At 39.9% G+C, this 23,178-nt stretch overlaps 1 protein-coding gene across 1 annotated transcript in view; it reads right to left on the bottom strand.

Annotated features, from left to right (window-relative positions):
• Positions 1-346: 346 nt before the first annotated feature.
• Positions 347-23,178, bottom strand: part of ABLIM1 (actin binding LIM protein 1) — a 107,574-nt gene continuing 84,742 nt past the window's right edge. Inside the window, exons 14-24 of the mRNA XM_075718025.1 lie at positions 17,075-17,179; positions 14,688-14,735; positions 12,229-12,375; positions 9,970-10,061; positions 9,729-9,834; positions 7,520-7,581; positions 7,150-7,210; positions 6,180-6,187; positions 4,848-4,922; positions 1,758-1,838; positions 347-460 (exon numbers count right to left, since the gene is read on the bottom strand). Coding sequence (XP_075574140.1) covers positions 347-460; positions 1,758-1,838; positions 4,848-4,922; positions 6,180-6,187; positions 7,150-7,210; positions 7,520-7,581; positions 9,729-9,834; positions 9,970-10,061; positions 12,229-12,375; positions 14,688-14,735; positions 17,075-17,179 — 899 coding nt within the window. The remainder of the gene's footprint in view (positions 461-1,757; positions 1,839-4,847; positions 4,923-6,179; positions 6,188-7,149; positions 7,211-7,519; positions 7,582-9,728; positions 9,835-9,969; positions 10,062-12,228; positions 12,376-14,687; positions 14,736-17,074; positions 17,180-23,178) is intronic.

The following is a 23,178-nucleotide window of genomic DNA, read 5'->3' as shown; positions in this document are numbered from 1 at the left end:
ACAAGGCATCCTAAGGGCACTTCCTGGCTCTAGCAATAAAGTCCATCATGTTGTGGAGAAAAGTAAAGGGAATATCATTGAGGGAGAAGAACAGAACAGTTTCCTATCTTGTATAAGATCATGTAACAGGTTGACACCTCTGAAAACTATCACTGCTGTTTCTGAGCCCAGATATTTTCTCCCTGTGTTCCAGGAGGGCAAACATTCATCTTGTTCAATTGCTGTATACAGAGGTGCCACTATGCGATTTTCCCTTTTTGGTGGATAAGTAGTTGCTTCCAAATAGTTTGGACTGTATGATACAATATCCTATGCATCATTTTCTGTTGGTTTGTTTGAGGGGAGATTAAAAGAGTTTTGCTTTTTTCTTCATGTCGTTGCGTCTCCAGAGAGGTAACTTGTCAAACTCCTGTATCGTCATCCCAAATATTTCTTGAAAAACTTCAGGTGCTAAGTGACGCTTTAAAAAAAAAAAAAGGGGGGGGGGGGGTGGAAATGAGAGAGAAAAGGCAATGGTCAGTCAAAGCCAAAGAGACACAACGGGAGATAGGAGTGCCTTAGGGATTTCATGTCTTTCATGTCACTGTGTAAGAGCCATTGCAGGAAATAATGCTGCTTTGGCAAGACACATATCCAAGTCCTCATGAACTCAGGTGCTCAATGAATCAATAAAATTTTGCAATTTGTTAAGTCTGAGGAGTTTACAAAGGAAATCAGGAGAACTATTTCAGTTGCTGAATAACCAAGAAACAGAAAAATGGTTTGTCTGGTCACCCAACAAGCAGTGATAGACCAAAGAACAAAATCAGCTCCTGCACGCCCCTGTCCCAGGCTTTAGCTGGTCACCTCTGCGTACATATGGAAGTTCAAAAAGACACAGGAGAGCTTTGCAGAAGGGCTGCAGGTTTGAAGTTCTGAGAAGGAAGATATCTGGCCAGACTAAATGTCCAGCACATTTCTCTACTGCCAATGAAACATTTTTTGGTGCTGTCTTGTGCACAAGTTACTTCTTGTTCAGCTGCTTTAGAGTGCACTGGATGGGGAAAATGTCTCCCCCGTGGCACTACTGTAACACAGTGTTGAATTCTAGTGATCACATATCTACTAGTCTAAAAACGTGGATAAATGGTTACTTACCCAATTTTTTGTGGCCCCTTCCATTCATCTCCACAGATGATTAACTAACTACAAATGACTAAAACAGCCCCAGCCTTCCACTTGGCTGCTTAAGTCTTTCTAATCCACAAAGCTGTAAACAATTTTTATTTGTTGGCAGAGATTTAAATCCTCATGCTTTTTGATATCAGCCAGTCTAACTCACTCACAGGACTCATGGATGAGTTAAAAAGTTAGACTTTTGATCCTCAAGGATGGCTGACACTGACTCTTAGCTAAGAAATGATCCAAGATTAAACAAAGTATTGCTCCATTCCAATATGGATCCTATGACTACAAAACACTTCACTGGTTTTGGGCTTTTTACCAACTTACAAGTATATAATTAATTGCTTGAAAACATACGGGAGTTGTGAGAAGCTCCATCCAGGAGCAGGGAGACAGAGATGTGGGACTCCTGGCCCAGCACTGTTCATGGAGATGTGGCTGCTTCCTCCTCCTGTCTGACTCCTCCTTCCCTGCTTAGTGCCAAGAAATCTCCCCAGTCTAACAAGGACCCACACTTCAGTGTTTGAGCTTTCAAGGGTGCAACAACAAAGAACTTCAGCAAGAAAGAGCATTTAGGAACTTGCTTCTCTTACCTCAAGCCTGGTTCTGTCTACATCTTTTAGTATTTTATTTCGCCCTCTGTTGGTCACCATGAGCATTTCATATGGAAAAATCTGTTAACAATGTATAAAAGGGGGAAAAAGAGATGTATTTATATTCTAAAGCAAAAAGAACACAATGTGTCTCATTTTCATAACCACACAAACATTTGGTTTCTTTTCCAAAGGAAATCACAGCACTTTTGTCCCCTAAAGTTGCATGAAAAAACAAGCTGATCTGGACATAGCAGGAACTTGTTTAGTATCAAACTGCCTCATATTGTAGAGCCACTTGCCCACCCCGCTGATTTTTATGGTGCATATAATACAGCTGACTTTGGTCGGACAGTCATCTCTAGTCAATATACCTTCTTATCCAGCAATGCATAAACTTAAGAGTTTATTAAGGTAAATATATTTGGCACTCATCGGTCTAATTGATGGTTGCCAAAGTGTGGACAGCTCTAAGGAAACAGACACTTAGTGGACTTTTAAAAATGAACCACATGAAAGCACATCAGAAAAAGCAGCAACTCTGAGTAAGTGAGATATTGATTAGTGGGGGCCACAGCATTCATCAAAACTCATCACGATTTTCTTTGCCTTTTTGTTAAAGAATTCAAACAACTGCCCACTGTGCTTGCTGGCTGTGCAATATATACATGAGTTAAAGGAGATACTTTTGTAGACATATTTGTCTTACACACCTTCATCTACTTCAGAAGAGTATGTGTCCAGCACACCTCCCATTAACATTTCCCTTGCTTTCCCTTTACATTGCAAAGAATGTCCAGAACTTACACAAATCAGTTATTGGCCAATAACCAATTACTGAATGCATAAATGATTTTACTTCTGTTTTACAGGTTCTTTGTTTTAAGTAAAATGTTTACTGTCAGTGGGTCTCAAATCAGTTTAATCCAACAGAAACAATGCTGCTTAGAAAGGATTTCAGAAAACCGTGTGCCTTAAAATCAGTTTCTGGAATCATCCCTGGCAATTAAACTCTGTTTTAGGATTTTTTTTCCTTGGGTAGACACTTCCATGAATGCCTGGAATGACCAAGGAGAGCTCACGTTCCATCTGACAGAGCCTTCCCTACAGCCCTTCTCATTGCATGTCTCTGCAGAGTAGGGTAACAGCATTCCCAGGGAGGTCCTCATCCAGCCCCTACTGAAGTCAATTAAGTTCTGTAGACTTCAGTGGGGATTGGTTCAGCTTTTACCGTTATTTATGGGTCTTGTTTTACTTGCCCACTGGGAACAAGAGTGAGACCACCAAAACTCTCCTGAAGAGACAGCTGAGCTGTTATCAAATGCTACTAATTCAATTATTTTAACATCAGAAGAAATTCAACCTAATCAACTTCTGTGCAGAACTACGCAATTGAGTTCATTCCATTGCCAACAATTATACCAATTAACTTTTCAATATAACAAATAAGATTCAGGCATCAATGAACACACCACTGAGTTTATTGTAAGTAATAATTTAAATAACGTGTGCTTACATACCAATTGTAAGATGTGATTCTTAGGAGATTCTGACATTGTCACAATTGTACAATTAAGTTCATACTTTGAATTACATTGTTTATGTTTGATACTGGAAACAGCTACCATGTACAGCATTATAGGAAACTAAAATGTAACTTTTCATATTTAAACAGGCAGAGTTTAAGTCAAGGTCTACGGTCATAAGTACATTTTATATTTCGATATTCACAACAAGGCATGTCTCAATCTGGGGTGTCAGGATGCACAAATTCTGTCCTTTCTGGAGAACCATTTGGTAAGATTTGGTCATTCTTAAGTTTACTAATTTTCACTTTTCACGTGTTTCACGTAGCCTTTGAGTCGGCTTCTTCTACTTTATCAGGTTTAAGTTAGTGTTGGACCACTGACGTGAATAAAAATACTGCCAATTCACACAAGCTGAGGGCCTGGCATCGCCTTTATAAACATCAACAGAAAGTGACCTATTATCTCACGAAAATTCCCCATAAATTTTATCACTAATAATACTGACAGAATTTGTCACCCAAAATAACATTCCAAATCACTGGGTGCATCAACAGCAGTGGTGCCTGTAAGAATTTCTATTGCACTGACAGAGAAATTATTCGGAATAAAAAGTAGTATCTCAGGAGCTGGGGATGTCCCCAATGTCTTATTTATATAATATATAAAACCACTTGTTAATATACATTGCACTGGGGTCTCAGCTTATAAAGCTAGGTTTATTGCCTTGTACAGTTTGTCTGGAGGTGACTCGGAAGAACAAGTAGTAATCTGGTTTGCAAAACGAGCTTCTCAACTGCAGAAACGCTGATCCTTGTAACGTCAGCAAAATCATGATTTCTTGGAAGGTTCACCAGCAATAAAGTTATAAGATTTAAAACACAGCCCTGGTTGAATTCCCACTATATATATTATGCTCATTTTTGACTCAGACATCTCTAGACATAGCTGCAAAAGCATTTTAATTTATATCTTAAATTATATTCAGCTGACATTGCCTCTTTTTCCAGAACATCTCCTGAAGAATTCCGTACATAGGGAATTCAACATTATTGAGAGGTGTTAGGCTAACAGGGCTGAGAGCTAAAGAACAGATCCAGACAGACATGTAGGTATCTAACTTCCAATTTGAAACAAAGATCCATGTACTTCTTTAGTTTTTAAATTAAGACAGCCTCAACAGTGCATTGTGAGCCACAATATTCTGCATCACTTTTCCAACCTGACATATCTGAGACTTCCCCATCGCGTTTGGCCTGCTATTTGGTTAGTGAAAGCCTGACAGAGCACTAGCTATTGCGCATCTTCGGTATCTTTGTTTTGTCTCCAGAAAAGCCTCCTTAACCCAAGAAGTACACCTGGGCTGCCCTCAGCCTGCCTGAGTACTAACACCTGTAACAGGCAAAGTCCAGAACAAAGGGAGAGGTTTAGCACATAAGGAGCAGGGACTGAGGTGAGGTAAAGAAAAACAAGGGAACTAAGACATTCCCCGTATTTTATCTGCATTTCACAGTCAAATCTTGTGAAACTGTCTTGAAGGAAAGTGAATAACATCTGCACTTGCCTTTGGCTCCAACATGTTAGGCATAGATACTCCTCTGTCCATTCTCATTCCAGGGACATGGCCATCCGGAAGGGACTGCATCAGATACAGGTATACATCAGACACATAGGTTACACACACAGAGGGTAAAGGCACTAAAGCAGTGGTGAAAACAAAGGTGAATTTGCCCTGAGACTTCCTTCAAGTCTTAATATTTAGTCTTATCATATAGATCATTGCCATGGCTACTGTTTACCACTTATCTGAGGCATGCAGAGGGATCCTTCAATCCTCTCTGCCACCACAGCCTTCTGTCACTGCTAAGGCTGGCCATAGCTCCCCACTGAGCCTACAACATCACTTCCCAGGTGGACCTGGGGACCCCAAGAGAGTGGTCGGCCCTTTCGCACCCCAGTGACTAGGTAGGGTTCTTCTCTGGACAAATAGGCAGAAGCATTAACTCAGATCCCACCCAACAGCATACAAAGCACTCTTACACCTCTGGCTGTCCTTCCTGTCACTCACTGTATCAGCTGAGGGTTTTTTTTGTCTCTACAATGGGAAATTTTTACTATGAACATGAACAGGGACAGGGTAACAAGGTTCTGTCTTGACACAGGTACTGTTCCTAACGAACTAACATTTTGAGCACAATACATCCACAAATCCTCTCTCCTCCCATAATCTCTTTCCAATCATCATGATTTTGATACACCATTAAGAAAATTATCCAAGTAATTAAACCCATTGTTAAATTGCCATTTCATATTGTGATTATGCTGAGGAGCCAGCCAGACTCAAACCATTCTGGAAAAAAGCCCTGCAGACAGGATTTGAAGTAAAAGGGTTTATATTTGCAAGCACTGGCTCATCTGTGATGGCAGCACTGTAGAAAACTATTGATCAGCCATCTTGTATGGAGAGCAAATTCCAGGATAAAAATGAGGAATTCAAGGCTCCTGGTACTGGAGAAAATTGCCTCCAGAAAAGACTTTCTGTATGTCTCTGGGATCAGTACTAGAGAGGCTGGAAATAAATCCACCATCAGCTGTCCAGGGAGGACTACCACAGATAACTCATGATAGTATCAACAGACAGTGGATTTTACAGAGCAAGTCACAGAACTGGTGTGAACTGTCTCAACCCAGCTCTGGGGAGGTAACAAGGAAGAATGTGAGGCTGTGCCCGTTTTTTGTTGATTAGAGTCTACATTGGTGATTATGCTTAAACATGCAGGAAAATCAAAGCTATGGTCTTAAGAAACCCTTCCCTGTAGCAGAAATTCAAACTTCAACAAGAAAGTAGATGCTTTTAGTTCTGTTGTCAGTTGATTGATGAAAACCCGTACTCTACCTGGAAATCTGAAAAGCAAAAGAGAAATCTCATCAGCTTTAGAGTATGGAAGAACACGAATCAGTCACAATCTACCACATAATCCTTGTGTCTTCTCGTCTACCTGATCTTTTCAAAATCCTACCTGATTCTCTAAGGCCAGCAACCTTCCTACCTTGGACTTAGTTTACTGTAAAGAGTCAAGCACTCCAAACATTGCAGCCTTTTTCATTTTGAGCAGGCTTCTCTTTCAGGAAAACCAAGTCACTTTGGAAATATTAAGAGACGCAAAACCACAATCAAGTGAATAACTAGCCAACTAAAATTCAAATGTGTAGAGCAGGATTCACCTCACCTAACCTCTGCCGTAGTCTATAGAGAGACAAAAGCACCAACAGTAGATGCCTGATACCGTAGGGTATCTAAGATAGTCGGGGTCAGTCTCACTTTGGAGATAACTAGCCTCTCTCTCTCAGCTCAAACCATTTCAAAACATTAACTCTCAGAGTTTCATAACATTCATACTGTCAATTTTTATTAGGCAATGACTGATATCACATCTAGCTCAAAGTCATAGCAGAAATCATGAGGAGCAATGGGGATTAGAAGGCATCCTCCTCCTTTCTTCACTGTGGCACATTCTTTCAGACTGTGCAATGGATGGTAATTTTCAGAGAAAGAAAACAGCGTAACAGAACTCAGTACATATTCCTGGTAATATACACGTTACCTGCTTTCCATTTGCTCCGATGCTAAAGCAGTCCCTTGGCATAAACAAGGATCAGCTCCTCATAGCAGATTTAGCAAAATAAACTAACTTTTTAATAGGCATTTGCAGTTTGAGTTAATTGTTGAGTTTACCAGAAGTTTAAAATGTACTGAGCAAATACAAAGTAACCATATCCACAACCTTAATATAAAACAGCAGAAATGATCAAACATCATAACGTTCAGTAATGAAGTGGCATGTAAAAAGGCTCCTCAGCCTTACCTCTAACACCACCACTCACATCCCCGTAACTGTTGTACTGACCAAAATCTGTAGACACCGGCTGTAACAGGAAAAGAGGGACATGCACCTAAATTCATAGTTCATGACTTCACAAGCAGGTTGGTATATGGGGAGTAACGAATTGCTTTAAGCCCTCCCCCCTGCCCTGCCTCATTTTTCACATTTCTTGCATGTCTTTCTTGCCTTTTTAACAATGTAGTTTGTGGGAAGGAAAATTAGGTTTTGTCTGACTTCAGATGGTCTTATAAGAAAGCTTGATCAAACTGAAAGTCCAATACACTTAATACGGAAATAAATACCATGGATAATTAAAGCTACCTTTCACTTCTCAAAATCACCATCTCCTTACCCTGTGAAGTCCATTTTTTCCATAGCCAGGGAGAGAAGAGGTTTTGGAGGCTGAAGCATGTGCTGTTGAATGAGGAAGGGAAAAATCTTTTACTGGAAAAACCCCATGGAAACTCAAAACCAAGAACATTTGACGAATCAACTAGCACAAAAAACACAGTTGAAAGAACTAAGCATATACATAACCAACTGAGACACACTGCCTTTAAGGAACTAACATCTCAGCCCCAGACTCATCACAACCTTCCACACATTCTGTAAGTTACATGCAGCTTTATCATGCCATGGTGGCAGGTCATCAGGAAGGGACACTGATTTTTCCAGGCTCAAAATCAAAGTGATCTCCACTGAGTTGAAACTAATGTTCAAGGATCAGACAAGAGAGCAAAATAACTTTTCAGTCCTTAGCTAGATAAAGTATTGTTGTGCACCTTATGATGGGACCAAGCTAAAGGACAAGGAGAATCCAAAGATCAGCAGTGTTTGACTGGATAGGTTTCCTGTTAAGTCTCCCATGCAGGTCCATTCACACATGGTTTGTATATCATCATACCCTCTGAACCTTTCATGAATTTCCTTTCTATCCTTCCTACTGCAACTATTATTGCACTTATGCTCCCATGTTCTGCTGCCGCACAAGCCAAGATACATATGACTAGCACACTCCATTCTCTCTGTATTCACATGTTTCAGCTTGACATTTTTTGTTACAAAGCAGAAAAGGCTATTAATTTTGGTCCTGTAACACTGTAATTGAAAGATGTTTTGGTACTGACTTCACCAGAACGACCAGAATGGGCAGAGCTGAGTGAATTCAAACAAGTTTGAGAATTTGGCATTCCAAAATTATAGTTATCCTGTCCACGATGTGACACTTCTGAGAGCATGACATGATTCAACAGACCTCTGTGACTCCTGCTTTCATCTGAAATGAAAGTGTAATAAGGTATCTGGGGTCATTCAACTTAGTATTTGCACTGACCTCAGAAATTGCTTGAGCAAGATAATGTGGAAATGTCAAGGGTGTGTTTTCGAATACAGATAAAAAGATGGATAAATAGAAAGATTGCCAGCATAATGATCAATAGCACCTCCACGGTTAATACAGCCCCTTCAGACAAGATCCTCCATATAAGAATACAATTTTTGGTTTTTTATATGTTATTTTTACCACTGAAGAGCAGGGAATGTAGAACTTGAGGCACTGTTGTTGCCAGCAACAAGCAGCTTTGGGAAATGTACCACTGATTCCACAAAAGGCAACTGATGACTGCACTGATTACCACTGCAAAGAGGGATGGACACATCTCCAGTAAAGGAGTCCTCCAACCTGTGCTAAGGTTAGTAAGAAAATCATAAGCTTTGAGTTGAGCAGGTAGACTCTGACCCTGTAAACATTACAGGTAGTGAGGGAGAGCCACAGGCATTCTCTCCAAGACCACAAACAGAGGCAACACGCTTATACAACAGGGAACACGAGGAAATCTTAGTTTGCTTGGCAGCTACTCCAGTGGATGACTCCAAAGAGACTCATCTTGTCCCTTCTTGGCTCGAAGTACAGTTCCTGTGCTACAATGACTGATGGATGAAGAGAGTGAAATAAAACCTCCAAACCCTCCTTTGGAGATCTGAGAAGGCCACAGATGTCTATCAAAATGTGCAATGAGGCCAAGAATCTAAGCCACCAATTGACTGAAGTTGACTTTTGTGTTTTTGCTCTGGAACAGAATACCTGTGATCAAAATGTCAGCCAAGGCCAAAACACTGGCTGTGTTTGGAATATGCATCCCCACTGGTAAATGTTGCTGATTTTCCGTCCCTGGGAGGAGAGACTAAACAGTGATAGGAACCACCAGTTTAAGCACAACATGTTATTGTAATTTAATAACCCAGTAATTTAATAACCCAGCCTATTAGCGTATGTGCGATGTAATAGTCACTGAATATTTTACCTCACTCCTTGTCTACATTAGAAAAATCTCTCTCCTGCCTGAAAATCCTCAACCTCATATTTCTTCTAATTAAAAAACAACTATGACACTCCTCCCCTCACCAAAACCAGCGAATGAATTAGGCCACTCTTTCAGGGGAGAACATCACATATACACATATCAAGCGATCTTCCTAGTGGTTTCTCTTCTGGGAGACTGCTTAATATGTGTGTATGTGGTGTTCATTATTCACCGTTCATTATTAGCTTTACTGCCTACATGAATTACCTGGAGAATCGTAACGACTGGCAGAAAGGGCCGACCTATCGCGACTCTCCTTTTCCATCTCTTCTTTCAATATCAGTTGTCCCAGACCAGAGTTGAGCTAAAAATGGCAATTAAAAAAATATTATCAACCAAATAAAGCTGATCGAGGCATTAGTACAAATTGCTTACAGAAAACAAAGGAGGACTTTTTGGATGGTGTTCAGACACAGCACGAAGACAAGCTTAAAACCACCTTCATGAGCTGCTCCTCCTGCAGTTGCCGGCGTCTCTGTAGCTCCTCATCATCTTCCTCTCTTCCGCTTGATCTGCGTCTCATGTCAGCTCCTGCTTCCATAAAACCAGAGTACAGAGAGAGCTTTGTGTATCAGTTCAACCACAGCTTGAAGATTTCAGTGCTAGAAAGTACTGGTCAGTTTGATTTACTGAATAAACAAAGCAGTATTTTCTTGCAGACTCAAAACACTTTTTCAAAAATCACCCTTAATAAAACTCACTCGGATAGCCTGCCCTATGGCTATCAGGCTTCTTATAAAATTAACAGGAAGTTAAACTGCATGTGGGTACCCAGCCAAGCGACAGTCCTGGATACACAAGCTATGAGCCAATGTAATAGAAAAAAGGGGCTCAGATTGCTAGTTCTGGAAACATGTGGTTTAATGGCACCAGTAACTGTACCCATGATTGAAAACAGAAAATCTGATTTACATTTATACTTTTATCCAGACTCAGAAAAGCGCATCTGAATTAACACTTCAAATGGAATATTAAACTGCATTCATTTCCTAAATGGATGCTCGTATTTGGAATAAACAAGGCATTATTTTTAGTCTAAAATGAAGCAAACTAATTTGTGTTCTACATTAGTTTCTTACTTTTTATTGAATAATCTTTATTTTCTTGAATAGTCTTAAGAAAGGGTCCAATTTGGACATGAGGACACTGCCATGAATACATAGAATATGAAATTGCTACAAGTATTTAGACAGCAGTTGTATTTTTTCCAGACAAGCTACATCCTGATATAGTTATTCACCAATCTATGCTAGACAAACTCATTGTTTTATCTGAATGAAGACTGAATTTTGCAACTGTAGTATCAGAAGGTTTATATCAATTCAATGTTTTGTACAGGGATGCTAATATGGAGAGAGACAAAAAGTTACGGAGAAATTATTTGCTTGTATTTAAATTACTTATTATTTTGTTTGGTGTCTCAGGCTTTTGCAAGACTTTTCAGTACAATAGCAGTAATACTCATTTTTTTGACAGCTGAACTCATTCTAGCTCTGTAAGCAAAATATCACGCTCAGAAAATCAGACAACAAGCCGAAAAACCTGGGGCTTGTGGGTTTGTTTTTTAGTGATTAATCTTGTGTGATACCTTTTTATATCTGAACAAAATACATCCGTGAGCACATTTTTACCTTTACAGTTTCCAAACAGTCCTGTTTAGTTTCTAAGGTGTAACAAAATCACCTGATAGCCAATATACAAAGCAGGTTTATTGGTTTAGAAGTTGTCATCCACTACCTAAAGACGGAGCTGAGAGCCAGAATTTCCAACAGAGGCTCTGCCTCAGACACAGAGCATAATAATGTTGTAGTTACCATAAGCATTGTCAGGAGTTTCAAGTATGTTGATGTTATCACTGTGACTGTTATGTATGTCAGGCTGCAATCCTATATAAAGGACACTTTCAAAATATTGCCACTGCATATGCAGCCCCTTCAATTGGTCATTGAGCTCTCCCACCCTGCGTCTCCTCTCCCAGCACTTCTATGAATATCCCATTGCGCTGAAAACCATACGCTCCTTCACAGAAACCTGAAACAGGCAACACCTTCAGTGTTTCAGACATGACTTCATAAATGAACGCATCCAGATAGCTTATTTTACGCTATGGGAGTCAATAAAAATTAACAGAGAAAAAAAAATAAGAAACAAAAAAAAATTAAAAATGATCATACATGTGATTTAAAGAAAAGAAAATGAGATACCTGTGGTGCAACAACACAGAAGAAAAATACAAAGTCTGTAGAAACAGTAACTCTGAAAATCAGGGCTTTTTTAGTCCATTAACTGTTCCACTTCAGTCATTGCTTCTTGCCATGAAAACAGTCATGTGGTTGGAAGCAATCATATTTTCTGTGGAATATTTGCTATTATCTTAGGACTAAAAGATTAAATAGACAATAACTGAAAGAAGTCAGGCTTGTGTGACACACCACATTTTTTAAGCTACTGCATGGGATTTCACATAATTTGTCTATAGGTTAATATCTCTGTGATCAATTCCAAAGTCCTTTAGCAAAGCCTCTTCAATAGTTTTAAACTCACACTTGGAGGTCTCACCAGAATAACTGTACTCTGTAGCGAGCACCTGGAGCGGACACAGTCTTCACTACCCATTTTTACAGCTCCAAAATTAATCTACTTTGGTTACCAGTACCTTTTAAGCCGCATCGCTTGTATAATTATTTTTTTTGCATACCTATGGCCGCAAGGGAGGGAGGACCTGGCCAGTGTTCTGTCTCAATCTTTGGTATCTCGTTGGGTGCTGGTGCATGAGCTGCTGGGAACTTGGAGGACTTGATGATATCCTCGGAGGACTTGCTCTGTGCTGCCAAAGCAGCTGCATCTAGATGGCAATCAGGGAACTTAGCTATGTAATAATCTGTATCAATATAAAGGTCTTCCTTATTTTGGCAAAATTTTATACTTTACAAGAAGTTAATTTTCAAAAGCAAACATTTTCATGTTTTGCTTTTCTAATTGCAATTTGAGGCAAAGTAATGTCTTTCTCTTGCCAATAGATTGGAATCAAACCTTCCTCTCCTCCCTCATCCCCACGCCCAAAATAACCCCAAATCAGCTTTGGATTTTACTAGGGTTGCACAGTGTTAGAATGATTAGGCAAGAGTAAGAAAATTCAATCTAACAGTATTTGCCAATATCTCCCAAGGACAGCTGATGATTAATGAAGATGAAATCAGATCTGTGTACTGATCTGTCTTCCCTCTAGGGCAAGAAAACAAATAGTTCAGAGGAACAGCACTAATTTTAACTCTACTGATGCTAATTATTTCCTATGTTTCTGTGAAAAGCTGCAAAACAAACAAAAAAAGAAATCTGAAACAAATACATTTATTTAACCAGTGGATTTTTTCTGCTACATGCCCTTGCTTATTAGCATGCAGTAGTAGTAAAAGCAGATGTGAATTTATTAATAAATACTAAACTCCATTCAGATCAACTTGGCAGGGAAAGGTACTTGCAGTGACATGAACCTCACCAATAAAATATCTCAGCAGTGGGGCATCCACTTAAGATTCCAGTCTAAGCCAAAGGCTCTTAAAAGCATGTGAGGATGTGCATTACGGCTTTCACTTCTTGACATTAAAAAAAAAAAAAAATCCAACAGGATTCAGTTTACATAAAAACCAGCCTTAACTACCTCTTATCTGCAAACTGTTAGCTCAAATCACCTTCTCTTATATGAAGATATTGTATCAGAAGCAAGAATACTGGACTTTTTTTTCCTTTTCTCTTTTTTTTTAAACAGAAAGACATCTGTTAATGAAGTGAAGCATTGTGTTGCTCATCCAACATGTTCAGGGTAGTTTAGGAATGTCACTATTAGATATCATTGGGAATTCTGAGCATTTTATGATCAGGAAACTCTAAGCATAATTGCAGGTATGGAGGAAGCTGGTCAGAGTTTATAAAAGCATGACTTCAAACAGTACTTACATAGAATTGGTGATGTCAGTGGTTAAACATTCACATGTTAATGGGAGGTGAGGAGAAACATTAAAACCATAAAAATAAACAAAAATAATGTTAAGACTTTTTCCAAAATGAGCATATGGTTTGAAACTTAAAAACGAAAGACGAAAAAACCCTGATGTAAAACCACAGCAGTGTTATTTGCAATGCTCCCTCCTGACTACACAGTGGACTTCCCGAGCTTTCCTCATCATCTCAGCTCGATGGCTCTCAGCCAACTGTTCTAAACCCGGTAGAGTACTGCGAATTTGCTAGTTAGCCCCAAATATATTTCATTGGACAAAGGGTCTGCAAAGGGATACAAACGCAAAGTCTTTAAAAAGTGGAGTCACCTGTCTTTCACCAGATTACATAAAAATAATCTCCTATTCAAAGTTTTCTATTCACAGCAGAAGGGAAGAGTGAACACACTCCATTCTAACCAGGACCTTGCTCTGCAGTACTAAAGACTGGCAACGCAGTGGGCTTCTGCCATCATTGTTACTTCAGACTTGCTATAATGACATCTACACCGGAAAGATTAGAGCACTAACTCTGCTGTCCAACTCAGAATCCAAACACCTGGAAAAACAAGTACAGCATACTACCTGAGCTACATCACAGGGCTTGAGAATCAAATTAGCCCTGTCAGTGATAAGTCACCTATATTATATTCAGTAATTCAGGATTCTTATTTAAAGCCACAGGTACATTTGGAATTCCAGTCTGACAATAACATCTCCATCTTTGCTGTTGAAATAAATTATTGGACTTTGTCTGTTTAAAACAAGGATACTCCATGAAGTCCCTGTCAGAGAACAGTCTGTTGTTAATCCATTTTAACATGATCAGTACCTGTATTCTGAAAATATAAACTTAAAGAAGTGAAATACGGGAAAGCATCATAATGCTAGAGAGACAGCAAAATCCCAGTTAATGGCAATTTTGCCATTAATATCAACGTGTCCAAGATTTAAACCATATGATCCAAATGAAAGAACATGCTTTAAAACATAATCACTCAGCAGGACATGCAATCACAGCTGTTTCAAGCTTGGACTACTCATTTTTAATGCTTACAAAGTAAACACTGAATGCTTTTCACTAGTCTGCATGCCTTTTAATTTAGTTGACACTCTTTTTTTTAGTTGACACTTTTGAAATAAAAAGGGAAAGATCATTTACCATGTTGTTTGTAGATTGGCGGTTTTCTGTAAATGTTGACACCTTGATCTGCGAAATTGAGAAACAGAAAAATGGGAATATGAAAACTACTTCAGTTGTAGGTAAAGATAACTCGAACACTAAAACAATAGACAGACCAAATCAAGGACGTAGCACAAGAAAAACCCAGAAAGCTACTTCGAGTATTATACAAAATCAGATTATTTAAAGAAAAGAAAACATAAGAACAAGTGAAAAGTCAAAGACATGTGGTATGAAGTCCTTTAGAGCTGATTCTGTAACATGTGAATGCATCCAAGTCATGAATCATTCATTTTAAACATTCAGAAGATTATCAGTGGGATAAAAGTTACAGAAGAAGTGCAAACAAGCAAGATACTTCAATGGTGAAGATACAAGCCACTTGGGGAAAACCACCCCAAATAACTTTTGTGGAAAATTGCGCTTCAGTCACAACAGCTCAATTTTCTTTCCAACTGACTGGCTGGATTGAGCAGAGGAGAATGCAGTGAGCCTACAATTCACTTGAAAACCCAGAGAACAAAACAGCTGCCTAATACACTGGTTTGAACAGTCAACAACAGCTACACTTCAGTGAGTCAAAGGGGTGCTTTATGCGGTGTAAACCGATGTACTACTAATTCTCAAATCCACAAGGATAGATTTTATTTCTTTTTTGTAATTTTTTTTTAATGTAAGGCCCACCACATTGCATACTATCAATGTAAAGCAGAATAAAAACACTTCTCAGGACTCTAATGCAGTAAATATACAGCATGTCTAAAAGATATATTGTTACAAATAATAATCTAAGAGAGGAGCTAGTTTGTTCTGAACTACCTTCCCACCCAAGCCAACACTTCATGTGTTTGGCACAGCTACAAATACAAAAGTTAATCCAAAATCAGTGCTACAGTACAAAAATCTGTCAAAATCTTATTAGAAGACCAGAATGAGCTACTGGGAACTAGAAAATTAATGTCAGAAACCCATTTTGCTACTTCATACTGCCTGAAAAAAGTTTTCAGTTACATTAGAATGAAAGATGAAAAAACATTTTAGAAATACATGCTGTGTATCACAGATCCAGTTGAAGTGTTACAGGAGACAACCTTTGGCATTAAGGAAAGCTAACCCTAAAAATCTATTGAGACAGAGGCAAATCTTACTCTGCAGAACCCTACATGCTTGACTAAACAGGCAAATTCATTGCACACAAAGACACTAAGGTATTTCATTCTTGTTAGTGATCTGTTACGGCCACTTGACCAGCAAATACGTACAAAAATTATGAGGGTAGTCATGCAGTACTTTTGCGCACATCTACACCAGAAAGCTGTAAGAAGGATAGGAACCCAGCTCCTTCTGTGGCTGCACTGCACCAGCTGAAGAGGACAGCTCTCCCACCACGCTAGAAATTATTACTGAGAGCTACTCATGTAAGTGCGCTTTAGCTTACGCAAGCCAAAGTGAGCCAGGTTAGCCTTAAACAGTTCTAACAGCCTACCTCAGCCAAGCCAGGTCACACTGACTGAAAAAGAAGTTCCCTCAAACAGTTTATCTGCCAGATCTGAGGAAAGGACGAGGAGCAGTAACCTCTGGCAGTGCAAAGGGATACCAGACTGAAAGGGACCTGGAGAATAACTGGATAGAATAAGGCTTTCAGCTAGCGCTGATGCAGTCAGAAGATGCATGTCAACAACACTAGGGACACACCACCTTCATCTCACCAAAATCCAAGACAGATGAGCTTCTCCGAGGCTGGAAGAACTGTGCAGCTCACGTTACAACAGAGACTGCCCTTTACAGAGAGGACATCCTGAGGCATACATATCCTTGTGGATCTGCAGGTCTCTCTGAGGACACCAAGCCATTTGCACAAAACAAGTAAAGAAACATCCTCATCTACTTTAAAAAGAACGGAATGCTAAACTAGAACTGCTTGGTTCAAGACTGAAACAAGTCACAGCAACGTGAATGAACAACATCCGTAATGGCTCACTGGTCAACTCTGTTCTGCCTGCCACTGTGAATCAAAACCAACTCCTCCAAAGTCAGCAGAGTTATGCTGGTGTTCAGCTGGTGCAACTGTGAGAAAAATCAAGCCCTACATAGCTCATATCCAGCTCATGGCCATCAACAGACCTGGAAAACCAAGGCATTCTAACAGTAAAACACCTGACCAACAGAATAGGTAAAAATCACAGTGAAACTCCCCCTCCATTTCTTAACACACTGCCCCTCTCAGCAAGTACAGGAGCAGTTCCAAACCCTGCGGGTGCACCTCATGGCAAACAGCGTGAAACGATGGAGACAAGACAAAAGTTACAAAGGCTACATTCTACACTGTGACAGGACACAGAGACACATACAGTGCCAACTCCTACCTGGAACATGGAAATGTTTAGGGGCCTGAGCGTAAGTTGGAGTGAGAGGGCGGCTGTCGGGCCGGTAGGGGACAGGGGAGTTCCGACCGCTGGACGGCTCATTGCCTCCAATGAAAGAATGGAGAAAACAAAATGAGAAGAGGGAGAGCAATAAAAAAAAGCAAGCCCAATCAAACCCAAACAAAAATTGGTGGAATCAAAACCTCCAGGGAGAAAAGAAGTTGAACTAAAAATATAAATTCAAACAATAATGGGAACTGGTAGCCCTGGTGACTTTTTTTTTTCCCCCTGATATTCCTGCAGAGACAAAAATTCACGTTCAGGCTGGAGTTGAGGTTTGAGCAGCTCAGACTCATTCTGACGGCATGCAGGCAGAAGCTGTGTGCTCACAGCTGGTGGTTAGATGGGCAGCGTGGAAAAGAAAAATTGAAGGTTACTTGGCAATGATTTAGTACGGAGATTGATATTTGGAATTAAAAGTCACAGGCAGAGCATAATAGTTGATATGCAAACCCAAAATGAAACCAACTCCCAAGCAGATAGAAGCAGATGCTGGCAGTTACCACAGTTCCCTAAACCAAAAGCATACAGAAGCTAGAGATGGAAAAGAGCTGTTAGGTCACTTGGCCCATATCAAAAGGCATAACTGTTCTATACACACTCTTTCATTGGTTTAGCTCTCTGGCAGGAAATTTTTGATACAGCAAAATAATTTGTAAAGGAATGCAGCCCATCTGGTGGCTGTACCTATATCATTGGTTTCACCCCAAATCTCTGTCAATGCCAAATTTGGCTATGGTAACAATACTTCACTACCGCTGATTCAGCAAATCTGAATCTAATGTCTAAAAACTTAAATTCCATTTTGCACAGATGGCTTGTTCCATTTGTAGGCTTACTCTTACCAGGACTATTTCTTTGCCTCCTAACAATCCACCACAGTAATTCAATAGCCCTGAAAGTTCCCGTGTCTGTCAGGGCGAGAGGGCTGCTGCAGAACCATGTTGGTTGATCGCCAAGCATCAGGACTTAACAGGCAGATATCCAAACACGTGACTGTGTGTGTACCATAAAAGAATGTTGCTGCCTTTTACTTTGTGGCATTCTTTACGCTAGTGCAAACTCACACAAGCAAAAAACGTCCACGTGAGTGCTTATTTTACATGTGTGTGAGTGACCACAATGGTGAAAAGTAGGGGAGCATCAAACCCCTTCCATTTTTCAGGTATGCACAAGGGTTTAAAAAAACCTAGAAAAACTGATTAACGAAACAAGAAAAAAAGGAGGGGTGCGACAAGTACAGGAGGGCTATAAAACACAGCAAACCAGAAACTGCAGGCCTCCTTCCAGCTACAGGTTTCCTATGTCCCAACAGAGGACCCAAAACCTTAGACTCAGCACACTTCTTATTTATATATTTGGGGGAAAGGGGGGAAACAAAGTTTTCTTCACAGAAAAGTTCCCCTTTTACTTGAACCAATATCTGCTGATCTAAAAGGCACCAGAAGGGAGGAAAAAAAAATGCTCTTTACAAACCTCGCTGAGAGAGATATGCCACAGAGGCCTCTGCCAGTACACAAGTTAATCCACCTGCACATACGTGTTTTAAAAATTACATGCACAGTTCAGGGGGCTTGGCTGTACAAAATTTGTCCAGAAGAATGCACGTGCAAAATTCTATGGATTTTTGATACTACCACTTGGATATTTCAGCCCTGAATGACTTAATGTACATGACACCCCCCAAACATGATGTTCTTTCAATGCCATGAGTTGATGGTGGTTTTCTGTTTTGGGTGCAGCAATGCTGAGCCTCTGGCCAGGTAACAGTAAGTGCTGGTTTGTTAACTCTGAAAAGCAGTATCAATGGTTATTTAAAATAATATTGCCCTATCTCAATCTATGGTCTTTTACTTGGCAATACCAATATTGTGTTCTACTTGTCCAGCCTTTGAAATACTGTGATACTTTTCAGCAAAATCACTGTTTTATAGGGAAAAAAACATCAGTGCTGAGATGGCCTCAAGATATAATTACTTCTAAAATTTATAACCTTTATGGAGACATGTCATTCTGCCTTTCTCCTTCCATTGGCAATTAGTATATTCAATGAAAGGGAAGAATCAAAAGGGATTTATTGACCTGTGGACTGTCATAACAGAGGAGTCACAAGTACATTCTACCTGTTGGGAACTGGGAGTCAAAATGTGGGCATATTCAATTTACAATGCCTCTATCACCAACACTACAAATATAGGGAAGAAACTCTTCTTATACCCACCTCTTTATCTCAACTAGACACAACTAAGTATGCTCACGTCCATAAATGTATCCTGGCTAATCTTGTATCTGGTACACAGATAACTTGTTTATAGAGAACTGGTAACGTTGTATAATGCATACAGGACAAGGCCGACAATTAGCGTGGTATCATCCTGCACGTGTTGCTTTACAGATGTCTCTGTTGGCTTGTATTTCCTGGGGTTCCTGTGCAGTCTCTCTCTTCCTAATGACTCCTACCAGTATTGACAAATGACTCTCCTTTACACTTTCTAGGATGGCAGTCTCATTATCTCTAACCACTGCAGGAGGGGAATGGTACATCTACTTAGATTCTCATTAGATCATCCCTGAGGAGCCCACTCTAATAATGAGGCTTAAGTGCTTCAGATGCTGCTGTAAAATCACCCACAATTTATGAAAGCAGTGCCAACATCTGTGGAACGTGCATGTGCACACAGGAAAGCAGAGCTGCTAGCCTGCCTGTACCTGCCTCCCAGGGCCTCATGGCTGGTCTGCTTGCAGCTTTCCATAAAAGTAGGGGCTGTACATGCTCTGAATTTGGGTTCCTTGCTGTGCCTGCCCAGGAAAGTCTCTCTTACTGTCTCAGATATGCCATAACTAGTGTTAACTCCACAAAGCAACAAGAGCACTCCAGTTCATCAACACTGTAGGAAAAACTAGTTCCCGCACCCCTGGCATGAAGTTGAACATGTGTTTGTGTAGGTGGGTGAGGGATGTTAAGATAACAGAGTAAGTTCAATATAAAAATCAATCACTTGAGCACAGCAGCCTCAGAAGTGAAATTCAGAGGCTTTTTTTCTTTCATTCTGTTTGTTCCATCAGGTAGTTCCTATTTTCTATAGCTCGATTTGTTAAGCAGGTTCCCCTAGCAGTCAGGAATACAATTGCTTGCCTATACACAGCACAGTGTAATGCAGGTTCCTGCTGCCTTCTGAAGTGTTCACCGCTGGTCTCACTGTGTGATTCACAAGCTAAGTTCACAGAATCAGGCCAAAAAGCCCATATGCAACCAACACTGAGCCTTCTGTCAACTTGCAATTTAGTTGCTCTGCTTCTGAACAGACATAGGAAAAAGAGCTCACCAGCACCTGAAACCCTAAGCCCTACTCAGGATTTGTGAAACTATTATTCATCAGCTTATCCAGATGTGTAGCCCTTATTTCCCACACAGAACTGAAAGTCATGAAACAGCCAAAGCACGGCTATTTTCCAGAGCAGAGCTTTCAGCTGCCTCCAGAAAATCCTGAAAATAGTTATCACTCACAGAGAGCATTTGATTTCAGAGACCTGCCTCAGGGAAGGAAAGCAGGAATGTGTGAAAACCAAGGCCCAAATTCACTATGAAGGTGGGTAGATTCCTTATGGGAAGGTCTGTGAGCATTATTTTGGAGCTCTTTTTACGTGGAAATCTTATGGGGGCTTTGCAATATTCTTGAATGCCTCTGAAAAATTCTAGGCATGTGAGATGAAATCCTGGCTCACAATGAGAGTTTTGTCTCTGATTTCAGTCGGGTCAGTGTTTCTTTCATTCATGGACTTGTTTTGATTCTTTCATAGCAAAGACAGTACTTTATTGAGACAAGACTAAATTCAATGGATAGTCCCAATGAGATTAAATGAAGTCTAAGCTGATGCATATTACACCCTCTTCCAGCTCGTTCAACATATATGTGACATCAACAAACTCTCACTAAGACTTTCTGAGGCATATTTAGCCCCTTCACTCCTCAAAGGTCTTTACATTTGACCTTGTCTACAAGGCTTGAGCATTACACTTATTTAAGCACTATGTTGTATGAAAACACACTGAAACTGGTCTAAATATCTATTTTTCTGGCTTGATGATACAAAATAACACAGGTGTAATGTGTCATATGCCACTTTCATTATCATGATGCTGTTTGGAAATTATGCCCCTTTACCAAAGCAGTTTTGCCATGATCCATATTCTCTGACTCCTAAAGGGAAAAAACCCACAACTATAGCTTTATGAACTCTTTCTTACAAACTTCCACTGTTTACCTTCCTGCTAAAAGTACAAGTGGCTTTGAGAAAGGCTGACCAAGTAAAGAGGAGATCACGTGATGCCTCTTCTTTGAATCACTGTAAACGTTATCTATCACATCCAATTAACCTCCAGAGTGCTACAGTTCTCAGTTCAGATATATTCACAAGGGCCGAATTCCCCAGTAGACACAGAAATGCTACTCTCAAGGTAAATAAGGCAGTTCTTTAAACTTGGAAACCAGACACCTAGAATACCCAAGGCAAACCCCTATGGATAAGAATATTGGGGAGTTGCATTAGATGCAGCCAGTGCCAGCATAATCCTCCTTTTCTGCTGCACAGACATAAAAAGGGGATTCTTGGACACATGTGGTATGCAAGGATGACAAATGAAGAAACATGTGGGACACCCAGATCAACCTCATCAGTTAATAACAAAATATCTATTTACGAACATGAAGTAGTGAAGAGAACATACAATATAGTGCAACTGGACTTCACTCAACACTACTCAAACGTTTAAAAAACCCACACACAACCGCCCCGAATTATATACTGGTCAAGCTATATTGTCTTTTCCTATGAAAACACTTACACTTACATGTACTAGTAGAGAGGTTTACTTCACAAAAATAGTACCAGTCCCTACCGTCTTGTCTGTCTTTAAGTGCATGTGCACTGTTGTTAGTACATATATGCATACATACACTACGTGTATTTTCAGAGCATATCTGATTAAGAACTATCTTCCATCATATTCCTTTTACAGGACAAGGCAGAGCTTGCTCTGACTTAGGGAACATTATGAACATTTGTTCATCTAATGTTTTGTGAGCACTTCGTTGGTCACTTAACATGCTGGAAAAATTACAAAGGTCTTTTGACCTTTCATACCTTTCAATATTTTGTAGTAATGGGAAGACAAAAACTTTTCCTAAGCTGCTTCAATAGCTACTTATCTTCACCTTAAACAAGTCAGAGAAAGAATGATGATTTTTGTCTAATTTAAGTGTAACATAGGATCTTACTGTATCTTTGCCTGCTATATGGAAGAACTTTCCGTTACCACACAGGTACATAGACATTGAACAAATCACTACCAAATCCTTCCATTTGATAGTGTTAATACATTAGCAGCCATAACTTTTTCACTATGAGAGCTGAAACTATTTGATGGTCCTTCTCTGAAGCTTCTGCAGTGTTTCTTATGTCACCCATCCTGCTGGGACTGTGGACCTGCCAGTTCAATTCCCTGTAGAACTTACTGAAGTACCTAGTGTCTCTACTTAGCTCTTCTGGCTGCAGCATCTCTTTCTGCTGTCCCATCCATCTATCCATCCATCCATCCTAACATCCACTGGAACAGTCAACTCCTCTTCAGAGTCACTGTTCTTCCAAGCATGTACAGATGGACAACACCACTTAGAAGCATGGCTTATGTTTGGCTACCACTGTTCACTGAGAAAACTGTTGCTTATGTTTTTTATTGACTACTAGTCTCCCAGTCTGCATGTCATCAGGGAACTCTGCAATACTATTTTGTGTTTTCTTCCAGATTATTACCAAGTATACCCCAAATTACTTTATCTGTGTACATTTTATAAATGTCTGAGTTTGGCTCAATGCTCTGAGGGAACTCAGCTTGCAGTGTTGAACTGAAACACAAAAGTGTATTTTTGTTTTTTGAGTAGTTGCCTTCCTCCACAGGGAGAAAAAACAAAAAGAAATGAAAACTATGTGGATATTCCCACCACACGAAGCTAGGCACGAAACTTAGGTCACCTTAAGAAGGT

Source organism: Pelecanus crispus, chromosome 10 (genome assembly GCF_030463565.1).
Source record: "Pelecanus crispus isolate bPelCri1 chromosome 10, bPelCri1.pri, whole genome shotgun sequence".
Classification (NCBI taxonomy): Eukaryota; Metazoa; Chordata; class Aves; order Pelecaniformes; family Pelecanidae; genus Pelecanus; species Pelecanus crispus.
This window is presented reverse-complemented; position numbering and strand designations above follow the sequence as displayed.